This window comes from Pleurodeles waltl, chromosome 3_1 (assembly GCF_031143425.1).
Source record: "Pleurodeles waltl isolate 20211129_DDA chromosome 3_1, aPleWal1.hap1.20221129, whole genome shotgun sequence".
In the NCBI taxonomy this organism is placed as follows: Eukaryota; Metazoa; Chordata; class Amphibia; order Caudata; family Salamandridae; genus Pleurodeles; species Pleurodeles waltl.
Window position 1 is genome coordinate 1174692867 of NC_090440.1, and position 19457 is coordinate 1174712323.

Sequence of the window (19457 nt, forward strand, 5' to 3'; positions counted from 1 at the left end):
ACTAATCGGATGTGACACATAGTACAAGTTACTTACCTTCGGTAACAAAATATCTGGTAGAGACATATTCTTGTTGCAGATTCCTTAGAATTTTCCTCCGGGAGTCAGACTGGATCCGTAGATTTTTCTTCGAGCAATACCCTTGCGCGTCGGTAGGTGGCGTCGGTCGACTCCGCAGGCGACGTAGGCGTCTTGGTCGCCGTGATGACGTCGGGTGTAGTACATAGACGCCGCCCTCGTGCAGCGATGTCAGTTTCTTTTAACGACTTTCCACGCCAGAGCGCAGAGCCGTTAAGAACACTTAGATTGGTGCACCAGAGCTAAGGACCTGAAAGGGGGAATCCCTGTCCCTAGAAATCAGTTCGCAAGGGGGGAGGATGGGTGGGCGGTAAGGAATCTGCAACTAGAATATGTCTCTACCAGATATTTCGTTACGGAAGGTAAGTAACTTGTACATCTGATAAAGACTTCTAGTTGCAGACTCCTTACCCTAGAATACATACCAAAGCAATGCCATCCTCGGTGGTGGGCTGCGAACCAAGATCATTCTAGAAAGTCCTGTAGGACCGAACGACCAAAATAGCCGTCTCAATGGATCTGACTGTCCAGGCAGTAGTGCTTAGTAAACATGTGCAGGGACGCCCACGTAGCTGCCTGGCAGATATCCAGAACAGGAACTCTGCGTGCTAACACAGTGGAAGCAGCAGTTGCTCTGAGGGAATGAGCACGCAAGCCTTCAGGAGGTTGCTTTTTGGCCTAAGCGTAGCACATTTTGATGCAAAGAAGCATCAAGAGATGGTATGCTTATGCACCGCCTTCCCTTTTTTCGCACCCACATATCCAACAAAGAGTTGATCGTCCACCCGGAAATCTTTAATACGATTGAGGTAGAACGCCAAGGCCTATTGCGTGGATGCTCTTCCCGTGTCGTGTCGGCCAAGCGACGGGGTGAAGTCGGAGAGCGATGGGACTTCTTCGACTTCTTCTTCTTCTTACCTTGACCCGAGGATTTAGAAGAAGATGAGTGGTGGTGACTCCACAACCGATCTCGAGACCTTCCTCTCGAACGAGACCCGGACCTATGCGGAGTCGAGTGCCAGGCTGCCATTAGCTTTAGGAACTGCTCCCTCAAAGCCTTCGGGTGCATGGCCTGGCACTCGGAGAACGACTTCAGGTCGTGGTCACGCTCGAGGCACCACAGACAAACGCAATGAGAATCCATCACCGACATCGTTTGATGGCAGTCCTCACAAGGCCTGAACCCGGTCTTCAGGGACATCCTCAACGCACCAAAGTCGCACAGGAAAAACTCGACAAAACTGTCAAATTCGGCCAAAAATTAGCCAGGGTAGCTCTTCTCCGGATCAGTGCGTGGCACAGAAAGAAAACAACTGCCGTCACTGCGCGAGGGCAGCATCTATGTACTATACCCGATGTCATCATAGCGACCACGACGCCTACGGAGTCGACCAATGCCACCTACCGACACGCAAGGGTATTACTTGATGAAAAATTTCCGGATCCAGTCTGACGCCCGGAGGAAAATTCTAAGGTAAGGAATCTGCAACAAGAATATGTCTCTACCAGATATTTTGTTACCGAAGGTAAGTAACTTGTACTATGTGTCAAATCCGATTAGTACCCAAACAAAGAACCAATTTCAAACTATTAGATGAGTTAAGGTACAGCTGTCAATGTTTCGATCCCTTAGGAGCTAATTGCTTGGGATCATTATCAGAACCCAACAATGGTACCTGAGAATAATGATATGTACGCTGAAAGGAACAATGCGGGGGACTTTAGGGGGCTTAGGGGGACACAGACAAACAAAAGATTACTAAGGGGCAATAAGTAAGCTCAAATAAAAGCAAAAAAGTACAAAATACATTAAATTAGTAAAACTGAGTTGCCAAATTTTTTAAGTGATGTCGTAGTTACTCCTGAAGTGATACAGCAACCGTGCAGCACACAAAATCATGTGAGGAAGTGAAAGTGGTATGGTATCCTGGGATAGGGAGAACACGAAATAGTGTTGACCACTTACTAGAGATATGAGCCAATTACTAGCATCCAAATTTAGCATTCGTAGAGCGAAAGAAAAACACCTATAACAGAAATAAAAAGAATCAATCCTGGATAATACAAAGTACAGCGAAGGTAATACAGCATGCAACTCGTGCCTCAAGGATTACCGAGTCATTGTATAGCGCAAGGCAAGGAGCCGAATAGTGTAGGCACCGAATGGAGGAGCCTGCAAGCGGAAATAGCCATGATGGATCCTACTGTAAATATGGAAATCACAAGCCTTATGCTCCAGGTGAGAGGACCCCTTACTCACTACTAAAGCGGCTCCTTGTCTGAAAACCGGCTAGTATGCATACTATAAAAAGGATGAAATAATAGCTGTGGTGTGTAAGAGGTGAGGATGCATTTGTAAATAACGGTCGAGTGCAGAAGCCTAAGTAATCCACAGCTCCATGTATCCAGTGTAGCCTGCAATCAGTGCGCCAAAAGTTACCTCACCGCTGTATTTCTAAAAGCATAAATCATGTGAATTATCCTGCAAGAGGAAATAGCCAAGAGGGATACATGGTTAATCATAGCAAGCATATCACCCCGAGGAAGGATCAGCTGTACTCACTGATATAACAAAAGGTGCCAGTCCCACAAATCCTAGTCTGCAACCAGGCATGTACGAAGGGAAGTACGAGCACAGGGATTAAATACTGGGGCAATGAAACTAACAACAACTACAGACCTGCTGGGTCGTATTGAAAACAGTAACCTCCATCTTGAACAACATGTGCATAACAGTAATGAATTACTGTCTATAAGTAAAGTAACTTACTGGACACCAATTAGTCAAGCGAGACTCCATACCATAATATAAATGTCAACCGTATTGCAAAAGAATTGAGGTCAAGGAACTCCATATAATAATTCAAGCTCCTGTGTGTGTTATTTGAGGAAAAAACATGCATAGCGTCGCCGTTTGTGTATTGCATGCACAGTGCTGTTTTCATGCAAGGGAGGTGGTTGTGATGGTTAAACCAAAGTGAGTATCATAGGTTGATAATATAATTGAACCAGTGCAGACCAGTCTTCCATACGATTAAGTCCAGTATAAAAACTGTTCATGTAAAATCCATCTAAGTTCCTCCTTGTTGAGAAGTGCGGCAGTGTCCGCTTCCCTGGGTGTGGTAGCTTGATGACAGTGATCACTTGCCAGCGTAGGTCATTCTCCATATGTCTATTTGACACAACATGGTCCACAAGCGGGGTGTTGGAGCCATTGCATCTTGGGCGGCTTCTATGTTGCCAATTGCGTATACGATTTATTAATGTTGTTTGTCCGATGTAGATCAGTTTGCAAGGACAGACAATTTCATAGATGACATTCGTAGTATTACAATTTGAAAAATCACGTAAGAATATTTAGTGTCACCATACCAAAATTCTTTGGATTCAATTATAAATTGGCAAACGCTACACTGTCCACACTTAAAATATCCCACTAAAGGGGTTATGCCCCAAACATCATGCAATGTGTTTCCAGTTATACTGAGAGAGAGGTTGGCCCTCACCAAATGATCTTTTAAGTTCTTACTTTTGCGAAATGCAAAGAGCGGACATTCAATGCATAGACCCCACACATTGAAAATCAGCCAGTGCTTTAAAATACATTTTGAATTAGATAGAAATATGGGAGAAAGTTGTCACACAGACCAAATGTTCCTTATTTGTTTTATCTTTTGGAGGTAATAATATGTCACAAGGACGGTACCAAGCCCTCTTCGTAGAGCGTTTCACAAGTTTGAGTAGATAATCCCTAGCAACCAGTGTTTTAGAGAGGGTTTCTATGTGGCCTTCTGGTGACAACTAACCCCCAACTCCCTTGGATGAAAATGGCACTGTGCATGCAATACACAGGCAGTCGCATGATTATATGGCGTTCCTCAATTTATTTGCAATACGGTTGATGTTTATATTATGGTATCAGCGTCTCCCTTGACTAATTGGTGTCCTGTATGTTGCTTTAATTTATAGACAGTAACCCATTACTGTTATGCCCACACTGTTCAAGATGGTGGTTACTGTTTTTAATATGACTCTGCAGCTCTGTGGCCGTCCTTAGTTTCAAGGCCCCAGTATTTAACTGTGCTCGCACTTCCCCTTGTCCATCCCTGATTGCAAACTGAGACTTATGGGCCAGGCACCTATTGTTCTGTCGGTGAGTACCACTGATCTTTCCTCGGGTGATATGTTAGCAATTGCCACGATTAAGCATGTATCCCTCTTGGCTATTCCCTCTTGCAGGATAATTCACCAGGCTTAAATTTTTTGCTATACAGCAGCAAGGTAACTTTTGGTGCACTGATTGCATGCTACACTGGATACGAAAAGCTGTGAATTACTTAGGCTTCAGCACTCATCCTTTATTTTTTGTGATAAACAAATTTTTATTGTTTTAAGAAGCATAGAAAACTTCAGGTAAAGCAAATAGGCAGAGCAGCGGACATTTACAGTGTAATACATTTTAGTGACAGGCAACCATAGACGACAATGTTTGGACGTAAGCATGGCCCAAAAAGGGACATTCAGTGTAAGTTCCATTACCACAGCCATGCTTATATTCTCTGTCCACTCTGTAATCATACAACCATCCATCCTCCCCAGATTTTCTCAAATTTCTGGGGGCAGCCTCTGGAGTCATATACCACTTTCTCTTAGTTTGCGCACCAGTCAACACCTTTCCTCCATTTTCGAACTGACGGGCCTTCAGGGGAGATCCAGGCAGCAGCAATGTCTCTTTTGGCAACCAGCATGGCTGTGGCGGCCAAGGCTCATTTCGCCCGTGGTCCTCCCATCTCTTCCATCACCCCTAGCAGGGCCAGCTTTGCGGACCTTTGAACCTCCCGTCCTAGGGCAGTCTCAACCTCTCGGAACACCCCGCCCCAGAATATCTGTATCACGTGACAGGACCAGACCATATGGAAGAAATCAGCTGGACCGTCCCCACACCCTGGGCATTGGGCAGAGGGGCTCAAGCCCGCACGGTGTAGTCTAGATGGTGATAGGTAAGCTCCATGTAGGTAATAGAATTTCACTGTGCGGAGTCTAACTGATACTGCCAGTTCCCTAGGCACCATCAGGGCCTCCCTCCACCCCAATTCTTCCAGGGCCCCCACCCATGACTCCCATCTAGCTCTAATGGAGTTCAGCATTTTATATATTTGGGAGACACCTTTCCCCTCCAGGCTGCCCATAAGTAGTTTAGCCTCAAGTGGGCTAAATTCCGTCAGGAGGCCGGCGGTCGGTAAGTGGACCCTCAGGGCATGTCTGAGCTGAAGATATCTGAAGAACTGTGTCTGGGCTAGATGGAAATCTACCTGCAGGTCGTGAAAAAACTTCATAGTTTCACCCTTCCATAAATCACCTACCAAGGAAATGCCCAGCCGGTCCCAATCTGTGAACCCCTCTAATGACGCAGTCGCGCTTAGCCATTTCCCTGTCCATAGTGGGGTCCTGGTGTGTGATAATGGCGTTCCATCGGGTATGTCTTAAAGCTGCGCGCCATGCCAAGAAGACTGCTCTGGTTACGTCCTCCATATCCCGGGGGAGGGGCCTTCCATACAGTATTCCCAGGATATGCGGGAACCCCAGGATCTCCAGCTCCACTCGGTACGCCGGGTCACCCCATCTCCCATTATACCAGTCGTGAATCACTATTAGCTGGGTGGCTAGATAGTACAAATAGGGGTCTGAGGCACCTAGGCCCCGTCATACGTCCCTCTCCGACAGTGGTGGGTCGCTACTCGGCGTCTGGCGCCTTTCCACAGGAACTGGCCCGTGGCGTTTTCGAGAGCTCTAAACCAGGAGTGAGGAATTGGTAGGGGGAAATTCTGAAAGATATATAGGAGCCTTGGCAGGATCATCATCTTGTATAGGGCCACTCGGCCCATTACATTCAGCGGCAAGGTTTGCCATCTCTGCAGGTCTGACCTGATGCGGGTCAATAGCGGTGTCAATAACGCTGCTAATTCAGGTAGGATGGACACCCAGACGCCCAGGTATTTGAAGCTGAGTTGACGTAGCGGTATTGTGTCTTGCCAGTCAAAGCATTCACGTGAACTAGCCAGCGGGATCAGTATTGATTTGGTGGGGGTTCATCTTTAATCCTGACACCTAGAAGGTGCGCCGTAGAAGGCAAAGGCTACGTGGGCCCATTGTACTGGGGTCCTCCATGTATAGCAGAACGTCATCGGCGTATAGCGCTATCCTATCCTCTTGGGAGCGACCCCATTTCCACCCGCGGTACACCGGGTCCGCCCTGATCATCTGGGCTAGAGGCTCAATGGCCAGGGTAAACAGAAGGGGAGACAAGGGGCATCCTTGTCGTGTGCCCCGTTGAACTTCAAAAGTTGGGGACAAAATTCTGTTAACCTGCTCGCGGGCTGTGGGATTAGCATATAGTGCTTGAACCAGACGACAGAACTTTGGACCTAAGCCTGCGCGTTGAAGCACTAAGAAAAGAAAGCCCCAATCCACTGAGTCGAAGGCCTTTTCAAAATCTGTGAGTAAAAAGGGCAAGGTCCTGGTGTAACCGGTGACATTCGGCCAATGCCACGTGTAAGCGACGAATACAGTGTCGGGTACTGCGAGTCGCCATGAATCCACATCGATCTGGGTGGATCAGTTGTGGCAAAACTCTTTTTAGACGGGTAGCGAGGATAGCAGCAATTTTTTTTACTTCAGTGTTGATCAGTGATATCTGTCTATAATCACCGCAGTGCAGTGAGGGGGGTTGGGATTTAGGGAGCACCACAATGGTGGCGGCATCTAGTTCTCGGGGGAAGGATCCACCCTTTTCAACCTCTGTAAAGAGCTTTAGCAAATATGGTGTTACATCTTCTTTGAAAGCTTTATAGTATTCAGAGGGGAACCCGTCGGGTCCCGGTGTTTTCCCGGCACCTAATGTCGATATGGCTGTTCCTATTTCCTCCGCATTAATAGCTTCGTCCAAAATCTGCATTTCTACCGCGGGAGGGGAACCTCTCGTCTAGCATGCGTCGAGCCTGCTCCAGGTCAACCAAGGCAGACTTTTGATACAGCGCTTGGTAGTACCTGGCAAAGGCGTTCGCTATTTCCGGGTGTTTTACCACAGGGCTTCCCTCCCCGTCATAGATTTACGGGATAATCCTGGAGGCATGGTGGCGAGACACCAGCCAATATAGCATTTTCCCAGATTCGTCCCCCCACCCATAGACTTTCGCCGTGGTGGCTCTCCACAGGTGTTTCGCCGCCTCCAGGGACCGGTCCCGTATCTCCTCCCGGATTAGGATTAGTTGTCATTCCGTTTTGTCATTTGGATCTGTTATGTTTTTGCTTTCAAGCTCCATTGCACGGAGCTCTAATTGTTCGATGTGTTGGGCTCGCGCTCGTTCTTGTTTCCGTATCAAGTTTTTAGCTGTGCCCCTTAGTACCGCCTTACTCGCCGCCCACAGGGTACCCACTGAGGCTACTGACCCTTCATTCATTGCAAAGTAATCTCGCTGCGCCTGTCGCAGTTGTTCAGTGTAATTCCTATCTTGGAGGTACGAGGCATTTAAGAGCCACATGGGACGGGATTGAGATCGGGCGGGACCCACGACAAACCGAAGTGGGGCGTGGTCAGAGACTCCCCTCGCTAATATCTCAATATGAGAGAGGGCTGTGCAGTCCATGCTCGGGAGCAGCACCAGGTTGATTCTGGAATGTGACCCCTGGGCTGCTGAAGTGTAAGTAAATTGTCGCTGCCTTGGGTGCCACACCCGCCAGGCGTCAGAGCCCCATTGCGGAGAGCCATCTTGTGATTCCCGCCGCTGCCACCTGTCTGTATACAGAGATCAGACCGGCACCGTCCAGGGCCGGATCTGGGGTTGCATTAAAGTCTCCCCCCACCATCGTAAGCCCGGGCGGAAGGTCTGCGAGTAGTTTAGTAAGATCGTCAAGGGTTCTTCGAACCAGTGGAGGAGGAGCATAAACACTGATTATATTAATTGTGACTCCCTCGATCCTGCCGGTGATGGCCACATATCGTCCCTGCCGGTCCCTCCGCACCTGGATGTTTGTCATGGGGAATGTACGGTGCAGTAGTATGGCTACCCCCCGGGATCCGCGCATGAATCCGGTGTGATATACCCTGTCGAAGCCCCTGCGGGTCAAGAAGGGGCAGTGGGTCCCCCAGGAGGTGTGTCTCCTGCAGCAGGAGTATTCCCGGACGATGTCGGTGTATGAAGGTGAACACTGCAGTACGCTTAATTTTGTCTAGGAGGCCATTGACGTTCCATGAGATCACCTGTGTTTGAGTCATGGTGGGCGGGTGTTTGGAAAGGTCCTGTGGTGTCTGTCAATATTTCTTGTTTCTGGGCCTGGGGATAACCGAGGACCCCTATTTCGCCCATGTCGTCGCGGGGCGTGGGTCACTGCTATGTCGGTTAAGTCTCTACTGTCCCTGCTCTGTGCCTTAAATGAAAAACCCAAACATGACAGTAACATAAAAACCATAACGTTTGCCTTTGAAACCAGGCCAAAACTCCCTTGGCCCCCAACTCCCGCCCCACCCCATACTTCCCCCCAGAAGCATCTGTCACCCATGTGTTGCACCTCCCTTTTAAAACTGGTGAGGCGAAACATCAACTAATAGGGTAGCAGTGGTGGTGGACCCCTCCTTGATGTCAGATCAAGTTCAAGAGCATAATTGACGATGTTAGTCCTACGTCTGATATAGCTGCCATCAGCCTAGCAAAGTGGTTCTTTTGTCTGGGGATCTCTCCGTGAGATCACAGTACCGGGCTGCGAGATAGGTCCGTGTCCTCTAGAGACCCAGACCGTGCCTGTTTTGTATCTTGAGTATCCCGGTCTCTGGGGGCATCTTCGGAGTCTCCCATCCATCGTGGGCTCCGCGGTTCTGTCTGGTGGGCCCCAGGGGGGGAACCCGAGTGGGATCTGCGGTGCATCTTGCGTCGCCTAGAACGGGTGTGGCGGCATCGATCAGACTGCTGCCCCCTCTGGTGGTTCGGCATTGTTTCTTGTTGGAGTCGAGATCCTTCTCTGTAGGGACCCAAGGGAATCTCCTCTGTTAACCAGGTCCAGGCCGCGGCTGGCCGATCAAAGAAGTAAGTTTTGTTGTTGTGGACCACCCGGAGCTGCGCTGGAAATAGAAGGCGATATTGAATGCTCATCGATCTCAATTTCTGCTTCACCTCTGTGAATGAGCGGCGTTGCTGCTGTACCTCCCGTGTGTAGTCAGGGAAGAGGAGGACCTTCGTCCCGTCGTAGACAAGGTCTCCTTTAGAGCGTGCCTCCTGTAGCACTGCGTCCCTATCTTTAAAATTGAAGAGACGAAGTATCACTGACCTGGGTGGGGAGCCCGGTGGGGGTTTCGACTGAAGGGCCCTGTGGGCTCGCTCGATCGCGAACCATGGCGTGAGACGATCCGCCGGCATCCAGGAGCGGAACCAGTCCTCCAGGTACCCCGCCAGAGACGATTCTATTGTGGTTTCAGGAAGGCCCACCACACGAAGGTTGTTACGCCTCGACCTGTTTTCAGCGTCCTCAGCTCTCCGGTGCAGTTCTGAAGTGCGGGTGGTCAGTGCGGAGACTTGGGCCTTGAGAGCGGTCATATCGTCCTCCATTGTGGAACATCCGTTATTTATAAATGCATCCTCACCTTTTACGCACCACAGCTATTATTTTATTATTTTTATAGTATGCGTACTCAACGGTTTTCAGAATAGGAGTTACTTTAATGGTGAGTAAGGGGGGGCTCTTCCCTGAAGCACAATGCTTGTGATTTCCATGTTTACAGTCAGATTCACCATGGCTAATGCCCCCCCACAGGTTCCTCTATTCGGTTCCTGCACTATTTGGCTCCTTGCCTTGCACTATACAGTGGCTAGGTAGTCCTTGAGGTACTAGTTGCATGCCACATTACCTTTGCGGTACCTTGTATTATTCAGGATTAATTATTTTCCTTTTTGTTCTAAGTGTATTTTCACCACTCTCACACAGCAGATAGTATATTCCCTTTCTTTCGCTCTATGAATGCTAAATTCCGTTTGCTAGTAATTGGCTTGTATCTCAAGTAAGTGGTCGGCACTATTTCATGTTCTCACTATCCCTGGACACTTATCACTTTTTAACTTCCTCACATGATGTTGTGTGCTGCATGGTTGCTGTGTCACTTCAGGAGTAACTTCGATGTCACTTCTCAAATTTGGCAACTGTATTACTTATTTGATATATTTTTTTACCTTTTTGCTTTAATTGTGGCTTATTTATTGCCCCTTACTAATCTTTTGTTTGTTTGTGCCCTCCCTTCCCCCCTGTATTCCTTGTAGTGTACATATTATGCTAAGGCACCATTGTTGGGTCCTAATGATGATCCCATGCAATTTGCTCCTAGGGGATCGAAATGTCAACAGCTGTGCCTTAACTCATCTAATAATCTGAAATTAGTTCTTTGTATGAGTATTGGTACTAACCGGATTTGACACATATTAGTATATTGTATTGTGTCAGTTTCACGTGCCTGAGTTTGGATATTGGTTAACTGTATAATGCTGCGATCATTATTCACAATGTGTGATTTTGTACTGATACTTGCTGAACAATTAGCAAATTATGTTTTTGTATTTTCTGTTCTTAATTTCATTAAATGTGCTGAAAGTCATTTGCGTTTCCTTTTGTTTTGACTCTTGTTTCCTATTTTTTTCTGGAAGATCGCTTATTAATAAATACATTGTACCTTGAGATTGTACATGGACTTCGTTGTATTTCTATGTTTAAATTATAATTCATATTGTAGGAATAATAGACCACTGGTGCAGACAGTAAGCACAAATGGACCAGAGTGCGGCATGATCACATAGATATACAGAGTCCTACTAGAGCACAGAGGGGAGGACCTACATGCTCTCTAAAAGATGGAAAACCATGCTAGGGTGCAGCTTACAAAGAATGGCTAAAAGTCCTGAGCTACCCTCACATGGTATCGCACAAAGGCTGATTTAAAATTATGAAATGTAATGTTCTTTATATGGCCTTCCTCACACCATACGCACTCAATCATAATTTCTACACAGCACACGCTCATTATCCTAGATGCCGAGTGCCACACGCCGATTTCCAGCACATGTTCTAAATATGCCCCAAGATCCAGCAAGACTGGGCCATAATAATGGGGTAACTCTCAAGAATGACAGGTTGTGACAACTTCCACACTGCAGATGGCTGCTTACTGGACGTCCACCCTAGACTGAAAACTGCCAAAGTTGACTCGAAAATTCATAGATTTGGAGTTACTGGTGGCAAAGAGGGCACTCGGTATACATTGCAAATCACTGAAATCTACGGTGAGGGTATGGAAGAGACATGACATACTGAGCTGATTTAGAGTATAAGGCCCTGTGGCGAGAGGAATACAGGGGATGACGCAAGAAAATCATCTCCGACAAATGGGCAGATACAATGATTACAGTCCATGAGTGGGATAAGGATGACACTAGACCGCCCTAGGCTGGCCCTGACTCGTCCACACCCCAGGGGGAGAAAGGGCATACCCCAATACCCAAAAACACGATTATACAGATATCATGTCTGCCGACTTTGCCCCTAGCACTAGTATGATTCTGTCTGAGACTTGAGGCGACTTGGAAACTTCGAACCGTGACAGCTGGTGCTTCCTCAGTTGCCGCAATTCATGCCTATCATGCGCAGGCTCACTGTCACCCTGTCTCCACAGCATGACCACTTAACTCAGTACATCCCTAAGCCATTTGCCTGCTATGGTAACCCATACAATGCCGAAAGATGATTTCATATATGGATTTAGGGACTCTCATCAACGGAGTTTGGTTTTCTTAGGGAGTGGGATGTTTGCTATCAATTATGTTGCCATAATTAATGCTCACTATCTGCTCTGATACGCACTTATTTGCAACTTTTTGTACGCCCTCATTGGGCGCCTGATACATACAGAGTTTGAGTACTTTTAACAATGTTATATGAATTGTTTATTACCTGGAAACGTTAATAAAAACTGAATTAAAAAAGAAGTTGGCCGGTTGAAGCTGGAGGAAGTGGCTAGAAATTCAACCCTCAAAATATATGTAGTATATCAATTTTGTAATGTTTCTGATTGCTTAGGCCATAAGATAAGAGTACAGTGCCCACCCTCCTTTTGGTGGATGTTGATATACTAGTGATTTGGTGTACAGTAGGAACCCAAAGCTATACTGCCCGAGGAGTCTCTATTTTTCTGCATAGTGTATTATTAAATTTAATTGATAATCAGCATGCTTAGTGACATTTAGGGGGTCATTACAAGCTTGGCGGGCGGCTACCGCCGCTCGCCAAGCGGTAACCGCCGTGCGGCCGCCAATGCAGCCGCACTACAGCGGACCCCATTACAACATCCCCGCTGGGCCGGCGGGCGCAAACCTAGTTTACGCCCGCCGGCCCAGCGGGGATGAGGCCGCAACATAGGAGCCGGCTCCTAATGGAGCCGGCGGTGTTGCGGCCGTGCGACGGGTGCAGTAGCACCCGTTGCGCTTTTCACTGTCTGCAAAAGCTGCATGGGGCCCTGTTAGGGGGCCCCTGCACTGCCCATGCCAGTGGCATGGGCAGTGCAGGGGCCCCCAGGACACCCCTTACCGCCAGCCTCTTCCTGGCGGTGCAAACTGCCAGAAATAGGCTGGCGGTAGGGGAGTCATAATCCCCAGGGCAGCGCTGCCCTGGCGGATTATCACCGCCGGGGCTAAAACGGTGGGAAACCGCCGGCCCCGGTGGTGCGACCGCGGCGCTACCGCTGCGGTCGTAATACGGGTCTCCATACTGCCAGCCTGTTGGCGGTACGGATGCCACATTACCCCTGGCTGACCCACTTAGTGTTTGTTGTATTGTTAAAGGTAAAGTCATCCAGTGCACTTTAGTTGTAGATCCGCTCTTTGAATCACAACCATAGGCCGATGTGTGCATAAAGCACCAAGAAGCTAATTAATTTGCAAACGCTCCACTATGCAAATACCTCGTAGCATATCATAATATTCAGTCATTAATATAATTGTGGCCATACTTTATGATGATGAAGCAAGGTATACAGCTGTGAAGAAAGGTAGCAAGGGAAAAGGTGTACTGGAAGGACACGTGAGCTAATCTGTAAAGTGGGAATAACAGAATTTTGTGTTTGCATGCCTTGATGGCGTTTATGACCTGGAGTTGGAGTTGGCTGTAGTGCAAGATGAGTCAAGAGAGGGCTACAGCCAAATGAGGATATCCCTTGTTCAGAAGAGTAGCATATGTAGGAAAAAAGGCGCTCCAGAAAAGGAACAGAAGTTGATGGGCGGTAGAGGAGCTGCTTAAGTAGAGCAGTCATTCCCCAGGTCTCTGATCTTCATGGTCTTCTTCTGTTGTCCCTGCAGCTTTACTGGAGAAGTCTGGTATAACCAGGAAGGGTAAATGTTAAGACACTGAGATATTGTAGGAGCTGGGACTCTTCAGTGATCGATGGTATTCAGTTCATGCACTGTCTCTGGTTCGTTCCATGTTTCAAACGGAGAGTGACATGGTTAGAGAAGGGACAGGGGAAGTGTGGTTCAAGGCCAGACCGCACAGATGTGACTTGAGGAATGTAACTTGCTCTCACAGTTTTTTGTCAATTTTTATCCATCACTCTGTGCAGACGCCTATCACGGAGGCGGTTCAGCACTGTAGTGGGTCCTTTATTCATTCACTGGTTCATCCATCCATTAATTTCTATCTTGCACTTCCCCCTAATTGGGTGGAACTGTTTCAGTGTGTCTTTCCCCATGTGGATAATATTTGCAGTTGTGGATGCAGGTTTGCCGTCGATCGGTGTCGCCAGAGAAAATCAGATGAGTACAGAGTGAGAGTGGATTGTTATAAATTGGCGTGTCTTCCTGCAGACTAGACTGGTGTGGGTCCTTTAAAACCTATTTGTTAGAACGGTTGCCAAAACACACGCGCACAATTAGAGTGTGACCGGTGCTTGCAGTGTTTTGCTGCCGATTTACCGATCAGAGCAAAAATAGAAAGTAACAGACAACCAGTTTTTGCACCCATTTATCTGTAGTCGCATTACAGCTTCTTGGAAACAGTTTTCCCTCGCCGTTACCATCGGCAAATAGCTGCTGGCAAGAGCGACTGCAAAACGTAATCATGCAGAATTTGTATTCATCTCAGTACAAAAATGGGCACACGCCCACCGGTGCCAGCTTGTCCACTATTACAGAGGTCTACATGACTATACAAAGACTTAGCGACAGAACTGGGGGGGGAAGGGGTGTGTTTGGGGGATGGGGGGGGGTTATAAGCGCAGAATTTGGGGATCTAGTCAGGGTTCGTAACCACATCTCTTTTTCTCTTCTTGCGCTGCCGGCTTAGTTGGAGTTGCAGGTAGGATTCTGCTTTCTGTGCATGGATATTTTCGTTTTTTTTCCCCAAACTCCCAGTCGTCTGGCTCCCAAACCGATCATGACCATATGAGAATTTCATCCATTCCAGCTTTTGGAGCAGACACATTTTTGCTTGTGTTACCTCGTGATGGAGGTTTGAAGTCGTGTTGGGCTGCAGAAATGCCGCTTGGGTGCATGAGAGAAGAAAGTTTCTCCGAATCTTGCTAAAAGCTAATTAAAAGTTTGGAATTCAGAGTTGTGTATTTGTACGTTGCTCTCTGCTTCTGTTAAGAATATGGAGCTTTCATCACATTTTCTTTTCATAATTTTTTTTTAACGTTGAATGCAGCAAACACGCGACACAGGTTACGATACAGATATTGTAACTGTCCCAGTTGCTCTTACATCTTTCCAACTTGCACCACTAGCGCGCCTACATCATAATGTGTAAAGCCACTCCTTTCAAATCCGTTCTTGCCGCATTACTAACATTTTTACTCGTAACTGCTGATTCCTGGTTAGGTTCACTATTTGTCTGTTCCATGCATACACCATCACTGCCAATGTGCAGCAAAACCTAAACTTGGGCACACTCCTGTAGTCTGCCTATCCCTTCACCGTTGTGCCATTCTGTCCGCCCACTCGTTCTTAAAGCACGATACCTCTGCTAGTGCAGTCAGGGGTAATTGCAGCTCTGTGACAGTAGCCTCTGCTGCGATGCACCCCTACTGGTCCGTGATGGGAGTGTTCCCATAGTCGGCTGACCTGTTGCTTAGCAAATCCTGGCACATTAGAGCACTCTACCATCTGAAAGTGGTGTACTTTACTGGTCTGTGCCAGGTCCCTCGCAGTACCCTGCTAATATGTCCCCGCATTCAGGTGTACTTTGCTTCTGTTAATCCGTGACACTGCCAGCATTACTGCACCCACCATATTATTATATTTTAAAAAACGTACTTAGACGCATTGTAAGCTGATACCGTACTGCAAGCCATTCAGTCTATTACTGAGACCTAGAAGCAAGCACTGTGGAAAGAATCCCACATTGTAATATAATAATGCGTCCATGAAAAGTTCATGCTAGGGACATCACAGGAATGTGCCAGTGCACCCCACTTCTTATCGAGCTAAACGCTTTTAAAACACTCAAGCATTCCGCAAGTGACTCCCGCATTCTAATGTAATTTAACCCTAAAAGGCAGTGCTACAATATTGCAACACTCTTCCAATGCCTTCTGAGCGCGATATACAATTGCTAAATCTTGTTTGCATAATGAAGCGCTGTATTAATGTATTCCACGTCACAACTTCAGATCCTGCTAATCATGCCAGAGACATTACATCACTCTGCCAGCGTACCACGATTTTTATATTTTATATTTATATTTCTATACTGTATATCTTATTCAGTCCCTGAGTCGTAATCAACTACCTATGCACCCTATTTGTTCTACTATTTTTGTGTTCCGTGGTGGTACATTTAAACACTATGCTGATGCACCCCACGTCTATTTCACCTCTAACTCTGGGTATGGTACATTCAGACATGTGAATAGTGCACTACAACCTATATGCCTCCATTCTTTGTTAATGTGTTTTTATTTTACAGAATGCAGCTCTGCAGCATCTCTTTATCCGGAAGTCGTATCGTCCATTCAAATGCCTGCAGTGTGGGAAGGCATTTCGTGAGAAGGAGAAGCTAGACCAACACTTGCGCTTCCATGGCCGGGACGGCAACTGTCCTCTGACATGCGATATCTGCAACAAAGGTTTCATCAGCAGTACCTCCCTGGACAATCATATGAAATATCACCTAGAGCAGAAGACTTATTCATGCATCTTCTGCCCAGACTCTTTTGATCGCTTGGATATGCTGAAGGATCATGTTGTGATTCATGTCAGTGATGGCTACTTCACCTGCCCTACGTGCAAAAGGCGGTTTTCGGATTTCATCCAGGTAGGAGTTAAAAAAACTGTTGTTTACGTAAGAAGTAGGGTTTTCATGAGTGAAATTCTGTTTCACTCATACAAATCCACCAACCTTTCCCGTTTGTTTCAAATGACTATTGGGGAAGAATGTCTTAGCATATTGATGATCAACTATAAAAAAATATGTAAAATCTGATATAGACTTCTAGTTGCAGATTCCTTATCTTAGAATTTCCCCCAGGCGTCAGTCAGGAGCCAGAAGTTTTTCTCTACCAGTACCCCTGTAGGTGGCGTCAGTCAGCTTTGCATCCGTCGTCGGCATCAGTTGCACCGGTTATGATGTCGTGGGAACTATATAGATGCCACCCTGGCACGTGGATGACAGTTCTTTTCTTTCTGTGCCAGCCACACACAGATCTGAAGACGAGCTAACCCTACAGTCACTTTTTGACTGGACTTTTTGATTTTTTTGTCAAAGCTTTTTTGACACTTCTGGTGCATCGACATGTCATCATGGAAGACCAGGTTCAAACCCTGTGACTCCTGTCATCAGATGATGTCTTTGATGGATCTGCACCTCATGTGTTTGTGGTGTTTGGAGCGTGACCACGACTTGAAGTTGTGCTCCAAGTGCCGGACCATGAATCTTAAAGCTTGGAGGAACGGTCCCTAGAGCTACTTGCGGCCCAGGGCTCGGCTCCACATTGCTCCCGCTCACAGTCAAGAGGAAGATCACAAGAACGGTCATGGAGCCCCCATTCTTCATCATCCCATTTCAAGTCCCCGGGACGATCGGGTAAGTCGAGGCATAAGAAAAAGTCAAAGCAGAACAAGCATTCTTTGACTTCACCCCATCCGTCAGCTGCCGCTGGATAAGGAGCACTGTCTCTCTAGGTCTCTGTCCTTGGAGCCTGCTTCTGGGTCGGCTCTGCTCCTTCCAGAGTTTTTGGGAGCCGGAGTGACCTCTGCCAAATTACGTGACTTCTATGAGGCCATGCGCCTCATATTTGGGCAGTCTGACTCTGCTGAAGTGCCTTCAGGCTCCATGGAGTCGACAGGGGCCCCCTTGGGTTCTTCACTGGCAGCTTCGGCCTCGGCTCCCGGGTGGACCCAGGCATCTGTTCCCGGATCCGAACCAGCGATGGTCATGCCATCTTGACCTTCCCTAATGATGGTTATGACGTCAACACTCCGACGCCTCCTATGCCCACTGTCGGTGTCAACCCCATCTTCATTCCCGACTCCAACACAAAGCCGACCGATGTCACACGACGCTGATTCCGACTTCAGCAGGGACCTTTCTCCCTATTTCGGATCCTGACCCTTATTCTTATGGGCTGGAGTATGGGTGAGGACTTGAAGGGGTTGTTGGGCCCTTTAGAATATCAGCTTGAAGACCCTATAGACTGGCATATATACTTGGGTGAAGCCAGTGGTCAGGACACTTCCCCTGACACTGACATGCTTTCTCCCCCTACAGAGGCTATGAAGGAGGGAGCATCCTTCTGCATGGTGGTGTGAAGGACGGCCAAGGTCCTGGTCCTTAAGCTGCCTTTGGTGGCAGTCAGGACTAGTATCTTGACTGAGGTGCTTCAACCCGGGGCTGCTTCTTCTGAACCCCTTTTGCCCTTCAATGAAGCCCTCACTGATGTCCTGTTGGGAACTTGATTCAAACCCAGCCCCGGGCTCCTGCCAACAGGACAAACACCCGCCTCCATGAGCCAGCTCCTTATGACCCAGTGTTCGTTATGCAACATTGACCCCTGAGAGCTTGATTATCCAAGCCTACACGTCTCCTGGTACATTCCTTTCCGTACCCCCGATATGTAATCCAAGAAGCTGGGCAGCTTGGGCAGAGGATGTTTTCTTCCTCCAGCCTGGCATTGCGGTCCATGAACACCTCATGCCTTTTGGGCCTTTACACCCATACTTTATGGAACACGATTGCACAGGTGCTGCCACAGGTCCTGTAGGAGGCCCAGGCCATTCTCTCCCAAGCTGTTGCTTATGGGAGAGATGCAACAAAGTTCACAATACAATGTGGACTGGATGCAACCGTCTCACTAGGTAGATCAGTTGCATTCAACGGTGGCCTTAAGGTGCCACGCTTGGTTGAGGACGTGTGGCTTTTCGGGGGATGTCCAATCCACGCTTATGGACATGCCCTTTGATGGCACCCGTCTCTTCAAAGACGAAGCAGGCTCGGCGCTCAAGTGCTTTAAGGAGTCCCGGGCTATGGTCAGATATTTGGGCCCCGCAGCTGCCCCTCACCCCCCCCCTCAGTCTACTTTTCCCCCTTTTCGTGGCAACAGAAGGGGTACCCAAACACATCCGTTTCCCTCCAGCCACTGTGCCGCTCATGTTGCCCAGCCTCTGCGTGGCCGGGGATGTGGGATCCAACATCCTCCTGGATCTGGGAGCCATCGGTCTGCCCAGTCCTCTGCTCCTCCGCTGCAGCCTCCAAACTTTCTGACGCTTCCCTGTCAGGGACCTGTCGGAGGCAGGATTCGCCACCACCTGCCCCTCTGACAATCCGTCACATCAGACAGGTGGGTTTTGCAAATAGTCTGAAGGGGCTACTCCCCTTTGAGACTACCTCTCCATCCATGCCACCATCCTACGATCGGATGTCGGAGGATCACTTGGCACTTCTTTTGGCTCTCTTGGCCAAGGGAGCCATAGAAGGGGTCCCTGAGCTAGAAGTAAGTCATAGTTGTTATTCCCACTACTTTCTGGTGCCCAAAAAGGACAAGGGTTTTTGCCCTGTCCTAGACCTCGGGTTCCTCAATCTCTTCTCAAGAAGGAGAAGTTCAAAATGATAACTCTGGCTCAGGTCGTATCTGCCTTGGACCTAGGAAACAGGATGGTAGCGTTGGATGTGCAGAATGCATATTTCCATGTTCGCGTCCTGCCTGCCCACAGACGTTACTTGCAGTTCATGGTTAACCACAAGCATATTCAGTTTACTGTGCTCCTCTTTGACATTACCAGTGTCCCCCAAAATGATGGCAGTGGTCGCAGCTCGTCTGCCCAGGTCAGAGGTTTTAGTCTTCCCCTACCTCGACAACTGGC

General features: G+C 47.9%; 1 protein-coding gene across 3 annotated transcripts in view; it reads left to right on the forward strand.

Moving 5' to 3' along the window:
- Positions 1-19457, forward strand: part of PRDM10 (PR/SET domain 10) — a 905887-nt gene that overhangs the window by 473154 nt on the left and 413276 nt on the right. For all 3 annotated transcript variants that reach the window (XM_069224480.1, XM_069224481.1, XM_069224482.1), the window contains one exon: positions 16066-16413. In XM_069224480.1, the coding sequence (XP_069080581.1) occupies positions 16066-16413 (348 nt within the window). The remainder of the gene's footprint in view (positions 1-16065; positions 16414-19457) is intronic.